This window comes from Brassica oleracea, chromosome C5 (assembly GCF_000695525.1).
Source record: "Brassica oleracea var. oleracea cultivar TO1000 chromosome C5, BOL, whole genome shotgun sequence".
NCBI classification, from domain to species: domain Eukaryota; kingdom Viridiplantae; phylum Streptophyta; class Magnoliopsida; order Brassicales; family Brassicaceae; genus Brassica; species Brassica oleracea.
Genome location: NC_027752.1, coordinates 7,490,285 through 7,499,642, shown reverse-complemented (window position 1 = coordinate 7,499,642; position 9,358 = coordinate 7,490,285). Strand labels below are relative to the sequence as shown.

General features: G+C 36.0%; 3 protein-coding genes across 5 annotated transcripts; 2 read left to right on the top strand and 1 right to left on the bottom strand.

The window, feature by feature from the left end:
* Positions 1–3,277: 3,277 nt before the first annotated feature.
* Positions 3,278–6,590, top strand: LOC106293132 (tubulointerstitial nephritis antigen-like). Of its 3 annotated transcripts, XM_013728801.1 has the most exons (10): positions 3,278–3,825; positions 4,114–4,221; positions 4,311–4,415; positions 4,503–4,557; positions 4,662–4,755; positions 4,836–4,886; positions 4,981–5,452; positions 5,539–5,659; positions 5,756–6,141; positions 6,267–6,590. In XM_013728801.1, exons 7-10 carry the CDS (start codon positions 5,267–5,269, stop codon positions 6,537–6,539), a joined length of 966 nt encoding a protein of 321 aa, XP_013584255.1. In that variant the 5' UTR covers positions 3,278–3,825; positions 4,114–4,221; positions 4,311–4,415; positions 4,503–4,557; positions 4,662–4,755; positions 4,836–4,886; positions 4,981–5,266; the 3' UTR covers positions 6,540–6,590. The 3 variants fall into 3 exon arrangements, with proteins under 3 accessions (XP_013584255.1, XP_013584257.1, XP_013584256.1); XM_013728803.1 differs by lacking the exons at positions 3,278–3,825; positions 4,114–4,221; positions 4,311–4,415; positions 4,503–4,557 and having other exon boundaries at positions 4,637–4,755; XM_013728802.1 differs by lacking the exons at positions 3,278–3,825; positions 4,114–4,221; positions 4,311–4,415; positions 4,503–4,557; positions 4,662–4,755 and having other exon boundaries at positions 4,803–4,886.
* LOC106344403 lies at positions 3,623–5,256 on the top strand. Its single transcript, XM_013783792.1, has 7 exons — positions 3,623–3,825; positions 4,114–4,221; positions 4,311–4,415; positions 4,471–4,557; positions 4,638–4,755; positions 4,836–4,886; positions 4,981–5,256. Exons 1-7 carry the CDS (start codon positions 3,623–3,625, stop codon positions 5,254–5,256), a joined length of 948 nt encoding a protein of 315 aa, XP_013639246.1.
* A 61-nt stretch (positions 6,591–6,651) lies between the features above and the next one.
* Positions 6,652–7,816, bottom strand: LOC106293134. Its single transcript, XM_013728804.1, has 4 exons — positions 7,538–7,816; positions 7,259–7,414; positions 6,992–7,171; positions 6,652–6,825 (listed from the first exon to the last, which is right to left on the bottom strand). The coding sequence occupies exons 1-4, from the start codon at positions 7,721–7,723 to the stop codon at positions 6,817–6,819; spliced, it is 531 nt and encodes a 176-aa protein (XP_013584258.1). The 5' UTR covers positions 7,724–7,816; the 3' UTR covers positions 6,652–6,816.
* Between the last annotated feature and the right edge of the window lie 1,542 nt (positions 7,817–9,358).

Sequence of the window (9,358 nt, the reverse complement as noted above, 5' to 3'; positions counted from 1 at the left end):
TGAGTTGATTTGGATCAGAAACCTACTTCGAGACTTGGGTATAGAGACATCAACTCCAATCACCATGCATTGTGATAATCAAGCAGCAATACACATAGCTTCCAACAGTGTGTTCCATGAGAGGACTAAACACATTGAGGTGGATTGTCATAAAGTTAGGCAAGCAGTGGAACAAAGGATCATCTTACCCTGCTACACAAGAAGTGAGGATCAACTAGCTGACATCTTTACCAAGGCTGCAAGCACCAAGGTTTGCGAGTTCATACATTCCAAGTTAGGACTCGTAGATTTTTCATCACACTAATCCTCTTAGCCATGAAGTGTTCTACTCTTTTTCCTTGGCTTGGTTTTTATCCCATGAGGTTCTTCCAAGCTAAAGGTTTTAATGAGGGAATGCTTCATGGTTTCCAAGTTTGACCAGTCCCTATGGTCAAGCTTGAGGGGGAGTGTGAAGATGAAGCAATAAGAAACAAGATGGTTGGTTAAGGTCTCAAGACAATGGAGATACCACTACAAGGACAAGCATGCATGGTTGGTTAAGGTCTCAAGACAATGGAGATACCACTACAAGGACAAGCATGCATGGTTGGTTAAGGTCTCAAGACAATGGAGATACCACTACAAGGACAAGCATGCATGGTTGGTTAAGGTCTCAAGACAATGGAGATACCACTACAAGGACAAGCATGCATGGTTGGTTAAGGTCTCAAGACAATGGAGATACCACTACAAGGACAAGCATGCATGGTTGGTTAAGGTCTCAAGACAATGGAGATACCACTACAAGGACAAGCATGCATGGTTGGTTAAGGTCTCAAGACAATGGAGATACCACTACAAGGACAAGCATGCATGGTTGGTTAAGGTCTCAAGACAATGGAGATACCACTACAAGGACAAGCATGCATGGTTGGTTAAGGTCTCAAGACAATGGAGATGCCACTATGCCACTACAAGGGACAAGTATGCATGGTGGGTTAAGGTCTCAAGACAATGGATTATTAGTTTATCATATCTCATCTACCATTTGCCATACTTGTAACCCCTATATATATGGGATGTTCCCATAAGCAAATCAATCAAGCAAATAAGATTCTCCTTATTTACTCTATCTCTCTCTCTACTTTCTAGATTAAACATCTCTCTCTCTCTTGTTCTTCACTATGTTCTTCAATTTCTAACAGTTTCGTCAACCAAACGGTGAATATCACCTAGATGTGTCTCTTTATTGTTCTGCTGATCTTTGTTTAGTCTCAAACACCGAAAAAGTTGTCAATATTCTACAAAATCCATTATAGTTTTAACCGGAAGCATAAAACCCCAGTAGTAGACGAAGAAACTCAGATTAAAATGAAGCATTGATGATATGGACCTTATTATCAACAAGCTCTGCTTCTTTATGATCCTCGACACTCGTTCATCTTAGGAAATATAAATTTATTTTTGCTTCGTACATGGTTAAGTATAAATCACTGTTTCCATTATGAATTCTGGAAACATTATCATTAATGAAACTTTGGGACTGATAGTGTGTCCCACTAAAAAAATTATCATTTACTATTAAGTACTATCCCCAAAAAAAGTTTAAAATATGGTCATCGTTTTTGATTACACTCGGTTAGCTCACGTTACAAAGAGAAATTATCAAAAATTGTTATCTCAAGTCTATCAACAGTCATACTATTATATTTTTTCCTTCTTGTATTTCTAATTATACAACTAAATTTGTGTAATGATTAACTTTATATTAGAGCATTACCGATAGATGCATGTTGAGAACCTTTTACAAATTTTAGAAAATTCGATTTTGTTTCTCACTTTCCCGACTTCATTTTTAAAACTGTTTCCAAAACAACAACTGAGGTATGTTTTTACTCTGACATTTGTTATATTATCTTCTACACAATATCCATGACTAATATATCTACACGTGTGTGATGCATTAAGTTACGGATTTGATTAATAAGCATGGTTAAACCTCCTGTAGATTCTCCGGGCATAAGAACCAATGTGCGAAGCAAACATAAGGGCAACACATAATAAACCACTTCGACTAAACAAACATGATCAATCCACAACACTTGCTATAACATTTTTCAAGTTTTACAATATATTTAATTGTCAAATGTCAACAATCCGCTCTTGCGCGGAGCTAAATATAAAATATATACTAGGGCCAGACATTTTATCCGTTAAATTTGATTCGATTCGTTATTTGTTTCGATTTGATTCGAAAATTCTGGATATCCGTAAATCTTCGAAGCAAAGCAAATATTAAAAATCAATATCCGTTAAAATCGAAGCAAATCACAAATATTGAAATTTTGGGAAGCGGATATTTGATCCGATCCGATAATATATAAATACATGTATATCTTGATTATATTTAAAGTTTTAAATGTATAAAATTATATAATTGTTATTCTAACATATGGTTTGACAAATTATATTTACATTATTACTTATATAAAAATATTACATAAAAGGAAATGAATAAATTTATGACAATTATAATTATTTTCTTAAGTTTTGTCTTACTATAATTGTTAACTAAGTTTAAAAAAATTATAAAATATGTAGATTCGCTATTTCTTTTAATTTTTATCTTATATATCATGCAAAAAAATATTTTACAAAACAAATTTGTATCAAATTTTTAATATTATTTGCATTAATCAAAACATATGAGACATCTGTAAGTAATCGTAAATATCCGCAAATATCTATTTATTTTTTAGATATCCGTTTTTTCAAATATCCGTATTTTTTCGAATCAAGACAAATACAAAAATTAGATATCCGTGGCGTACGAAGCAAATCATAAATACTTTCAAAAATCCAGATATCCGATCTGTGTCCAGACCTACTGAATACACCATCTGTTCTGTGCTATAATAGTAATCACAAAATTTCCAATATCGTGTTGTATTTTTCGAATAAAACTCAAAAGTTTTGTTTATCCATAAATAAAATTAAAAATCATCACAATCCAGAGAGAGGGGACACACAAGTGGGAGTAAACGTCTTGTGACCCTTCACACAAGTGGTCCCCATTTAATGACGTGGCTATGTCCGACGTGTAAAGCACACGGTAACGCTAATCTCTGTCACTCTTTTTTATCTCCATCCTCCTCTCTGTTTCGGCCTATAAATAAAAAAACTCTGAAGAATAATATTCTTTCACTTTCTCTCAATCTTCGCAAGTTACCGTTATAGTTTCTGAGTTTCACGATTGTTGTCTCAAGAATCACAATAATAAGAATTTGCTCTCTTATTAATTTTAAGGAAAATCATCTCAAAACCTTAAAGCTATCTCTCACACAATCACAAAACTCTTAAGTTATGAAACAACCTTGCATCTCCTTATATAGAGATTAGATATCTCCTAATCTCTATGAACTTAACATATTTCTATATTCTATATTTCCTAATCTTTTCATGAACCATAATTCGGTAGGATTAGGTGTTTAACTTATTTCTCAAGTTTCCTTTTTCTTCGAGCTCAATTTATTTCAAGCTTATCCAACAACCAACAACCGTACCTGAATCTTGGATCAGTCTTTTTGATCGTCTGTTCGATATCGGAAGGTTTCTTCGATCCGCCGCCGTGGATTTGGTACCCATGAAGAACACAGAGGAGTCGGAGAGTTCCGGCAGCAGAGCCGTCGTGGCTTCTCCGTCCCAGGAAAACCCTAGACACTACCGCATGAAACTCGACGTCTTAGGCGAAGTTTTGCAGCGACTCCAAGAATCTAGCTACGAAGAAGCCGCTCTACCTGATTTCGAGGATCGGCTTTGGCAGCATTTCAATCGTCTTCCTGCTCGGTAACCTTTCTTCTTCTTCTACATTGATTGATTGATTCGGCTGTTCCATTTAGGGTTTTATCATCTCTGAGTATGTTCAATTGGAAGGGTTTTACTCGTCTCTTGGGCGTAGCATCTTCTAGAATCTTGCAAACTCTTAAGTATTCAACTTCGTTCTAGGGTTTGTATAGAATCTGAACAACTTCAACACGTGTCTCTTGATCCAAGAACGATCAACTGAATGTGATCTTTTGGTTTGTCTTATTATCATAATTGCATTGTCATGTCATTATCTTTGATATCTCCCAGATATGCTCTCGATGTTAATGTTGAGAGGGCAGAAGATGTTCTCACGCATCTGAGGTTGCTGAAACTTGCGGAAGATCCCGCAACTAGACCTGCGTTCGTAATGTACAGGTACTATTTGGTTTCGGTCTTAGCAGTTATACCATTTCTAACATTCTACTTTCCCTTTTTAATCATGCGCTTTCATGTTTGTTTTAAAGGGTGGTCCTTTCAACTCCAACGTTTGGCTCCTCTCCAAATTTTGAGCCTATTACTCCGGGGAGTAAACTTGTTGATAGTGCTGTTAATGCAACATTGGCTACCCGGTGAGCTTTCTTTGTTAAGTTTTTGTTTCTCTGAATCGTTGTTTTTGTTACAAAGATTCCTAACTTGCTTTGCTGCTTATTTTGCAGACCGATGCATGAGATTACCTTTTCAACCATCCATAAGCCTAAACTCCTTAGTCAGGTTGGTGGTAACATCACTGTTTGCTGGTTGCCATAATCCTGATAGTTGTATCTTCCAATTTTTGTGATAATTTGAGTCAGAGATGGCTTTCTGTTTCTGCTTAGTGAGCTTGGATTGAACATTCAAGAGGCTCATGCTTTCTCCACTGCCGATGGGTTTTCTTTGAATGTCTTTGTTGTTGCTGGTTGGTCTCAGGAGGTATGTTTTTTAACTTTGTAACTCTATGTATCTGTTGTGACTAAACTGGTTGATAAACTTTAGCAACGTTGGAATTATAGGAAACAGATGGTCTAAAGGATGCATTAGGCAATGAGATACTGAAGCTTAAGGTATTTTCTCTATCCTGATTCTCAAATTGATTTTGGAGGCTGCAACCATTTAAGCTTCTAACTATTATCGATGTTGATTCTCTTAACTTCTCAGAAGCTGATTACTAAGACGCAGCAAACGTTCGATAGGGCTCTCTCTACTCTTCCCGTCACTCAACACGGTATGATCTGGGAATCATATCTAGTTTTTGTGAGCCAAGAAGGTGTTCCTGTTGAGACTTCACTGAGTGTGTACCGAAGATATGAAGATTATATCAAGCTGCTGTTGAAGTCTGGTCGAGGGCTAGAAGCTGCAGAGAATCTGATTGATGTGTTGAGTCGTGTTGGTGAAGTTGGGAACCGTGGAACATTTAATCTGTGTGCTGAGTGAATGGGCTCAGATGGAACTGAGGCACATGAATTTAAGATCTGATACAGCTGGACCTTCCCTTGAATTCAGACAGAGAGCAACCGACACGGACATGGAAGATTCTGTTCCGGTACGTATCGGTATGGGAGGCAAAGCAAAAAGTGGACGTAGGAAAATAAAATCTGTCTCGAACAAACCTGCCACCATGAGTACCAAGGTAATGTCGTATGCATGCGTTGGTTCAGAGAGATGTCACTCTTTGATTTTGGAAGCTGACATTTTTCATTTGATCTTGATGTGCAGAAGTATACGCCTGATGATCAGGAATGGCCGAGTGATCTCCCTGAGCATTTTGTTGATATTGGTAAAGACTGGAGAAACACACCTTTCATCATCCGCCCTGCTGCGTATCAAGGACTCTTAGGTAACACACTAAAGGCTACAGTTTATGTTAATCTTATAGTCTGCTGCAATCCTTCCTTTTATAATTTACTGTCTTGTTTTCTCTTCTTTTTTGCAGATCTGTGTTGGGCAGTTTGCATTAATCGATCTGTGGAGTCAGCTTTTAATCTTCTAGATGATGGGAGAGAACCCGTGAGGCTTTCTGCACAACACCTGGTTAACGGTGTCCATAAACACGAGTCTGGGCACATTACCCATTTCGATGGTGTAAGAGACTTCATGAAGCGGCATGGGATGGTCCCTGAGGCATCTTGCCCATGGACAGGGAAGGTAGATAAAGAGCTGGGATGCACTCACAAACATGTAGATGAAGAATCTGTGTATAAGGTTAATGACCTGGTTTGCATCGAAAACATTGTTGAAAAAGATCTCATCTTGATTCTCCAGAACCAGCCGATTCTTGCGGTGATGCAATACTGCACTGGACTAGAAGATCACCGAGAGGTAAACCTCTTGTATATTTTTTATTTGATTATGTTTTTCATTTTCAAAACAATAATTTGGTGATTGCGGTTTTCTTTTATTCCTTTTTACTTCTATTTGACAGTATTTTATTATGGGAAATACAGGGTATATACGATGGCCCTGGACGGAGTACATCAAACACGAAGTCAGCCAAAAAGATGCGGAGGTCTAGGCTCCATGTCGTGGAAGTATTGGGTTACAATACCGATACCGCTGGAGACACAGAAGGCAAGCACTATTGGCTTGTGCAAATGGCCTCGGGAACAGAATGGGGTGTTAATGGTGTAGGCAAAGTAATGAGGCAAATCAGCAGAAAGGAAGACAAGTCCCTATTCGTTAGTGCCTTGTACCCGAACGTTGGTTTGAGAAAGGCTTGATCGGTGAGGATGGATTGACAATTTAAAGATCTCAGAAGATTTTTCTTTTTTTTTTTTTTTTTTGTATAACAAAATTTCAGTAAGACATTAACTCTTTTGTAAGTGATAGAAGGGTGTCTAATTAGCATTTGATAAAGTCAATATGAGTTTTGTAAACTTTGAGAAAAGAATAAAAAAAAGCTCAACAAGAGGTAAATAAAAATAATAATCATGGAGTTCATAAAACACCAGCAGCAGCCACCAGTGTAGAGATGACTCCGGGTTGCATATAGGGCGCCTACATAGCCTGAAACCAAGAAGGAAAAAGTGAGACCGAAACCAACAATACATGAACCATAAAGAAGACAATAAATTCATGTTTGGTAAAAAAAGGCTTAGACATTGTCTTTTTATACTAGGAAAAGATCAAATGGTTGCAACTTGCAACAAAACAAGAAGTGAGTTTAGATTACCTTGGGTGGTTTAGGCCTGCAGAAGACAACTTGAGTTAATTTGATGGAATGATACTGGATCATTGCCTGGTACAGCTGCAGCTGATTATCTTCACGGCCTTGGAATGTGATGTAAAACTTGCGCCCGGCTTGAAAGTGACAAACGGCCTTATGAGCCTCCACAAACTCAACCTTCTTACCCTACAAAGGACAAAGACAAAAGTTAGGTTCTGTTTTTTATTCTGTTATAAACGGACAAAGGCATTAATTAAGTAACAAATTCCTTACATAAAATTTGTTAAACTCCTCGACAGCCATGTTGCAGAACATGTTGATGAGGTAACCATCTTTTTGTGGTGGTTTAGTCAACTTGTTACCGTGAAGAAGATCCACGGGTGAAAAGTTGAACTCGCAGCGGATATTCGAGAAATCAACGTCGAACCCCTGTGATCAAACAACACCCAGAAATCAGAAACTTGATTCCAGAAACTCAAATCCCAGACTTGTTGACAAAATCAATATATATATATATATATATATATATATAACTCAAATCAAATTACATACCTCGCTCTTCAACACTTGGTCCCGGATTACCTCAAACTCCTCTTCCGGTGTATAGAGGGCCCTCTTCTGACGTTTCAATTTTGGAGAATCTAACTCAGATTCTGATTCATAATCGGAATCATAATACATCAGTTCCACCACTTCGGCCAGAACCTTTCCAAAATTTTCCCATGGCATCTCCATCATCCTTACACAACAGCTTTTGATCTCAGCCAAACCCTAGCTAGTCCCTTTTTCTCTCTCTCTCTCGTTTGGGTGATGTGGTATGTATATAAGAATAAAAGTCGATTCAATGCTCTCTTTTTATATATAAGTTTCGGAGCTAAACCAAAGTCTCCCTTTTTTTTATTTCTTTTAAACCAAAGTCTCCCTTGGATTGTAATGAGTTCAGATCAAATTCTCCAATATCCTTTTATTACTAAAACTAGGTTGTTACTAATATGTTTTTGTCATATTATATTATTGTTTTTGCCGGTTTACAATTTAAGGAGTTTCTGTTCTAATTTTATTTTTGATATAAAGCTAATTGTAAAACTTCTCCTAGTTATGATTTTTTCAAGTACTGGTTTCTTTAGTGGGACATTGTGTTTTGTAAAAAGAAATTTATTGTTTTATATAGTTTTGGAAAAATTAAATACTAATGAATTTTTTTTTGCTTATTTGTTTTAGCTGAAATCCACTTAGCACTGATGTGGGTTGATGTCATACCTCTCATCTTCCTGCGCACTGAGCCACTGAGAATTAGTTATTTTGCACGAGTCACTTGGACTCGTAAGCTCCAGTCGAGGTGTTTAACATGTGTTTAACATGTGTTGGGATTGCGAGAAGCTCTAATCAAGGAATCTCCCAACCCACGAAACTAGTCGGCATTGGCTCCTAGGCTCCTAGCTGTTGATCATGTGTCATGTGTGGTTCCAAAAAAAACTACATGTACTTAATAGATGTAGTAGCCCAATAATGTCTTCCCTTAATGGTTATCGAAAAATAATAATGATGTCTTTCCTTAGTGATAACATTAACCAAAATCTATACTATTAGAATAGAAATCACCACTTCTTTCATCCGTGTGATTTTTTTATTTGGACCATCCGTAAAAAAATTATTAAATTTTACATAACTTAATTATAATATATTTTAATATCTTTATTTTTATTTGAAATACTAATAAATATCTTAAATAAATTTCTAACAAAATCTACAAATATCTTTAGAATCTTTTAAAAATATATTTTCGAAATTAGCTATTTAAAATTTTAATTATTGCACAAAGTATAATTAGAAACTAAATTTTAGTTTAGTTTTGATTGTAAACAAAAATTAACAATTATTAAAAAATACTTTTAATAATATTTTAATAATAATAATAAGGGAAATTCTCTCAAATAGCTTTTTTAAAACTTTTGCCACAAAAATAGTCTTCGAAAAAGAAAACTGTCAAAATAACCCATTTTTATTTTAAAATTTTGAATATTTTTTTTTTATTTTAAAAAATTTGAAACTCTATCCCTAAAATTTCATCCACTACAAGAAAACACATACTTAACGAGGAAATTTAACGAGAAAAAACAATCCTCGTAAATTTACGTCGATTTTACGAGGAATTTACGTTGAAAACTAAAGTCATCGTTATTTCCTCGTAACGTAACGACAAAAGTGTTTCGTCGTAAAGTGGATGTAATTTAACGAGTATTTTACGAGGAAAAACTATTTCCTCGTAAATACGACGTAAACTTTGCGTGTTATTTACGAGGAAATAGTTTACGTGTATTTAGCGAGGAAATTTTGAATCCACCAACTTTGTAGGTGTTACACGTTTTTTTT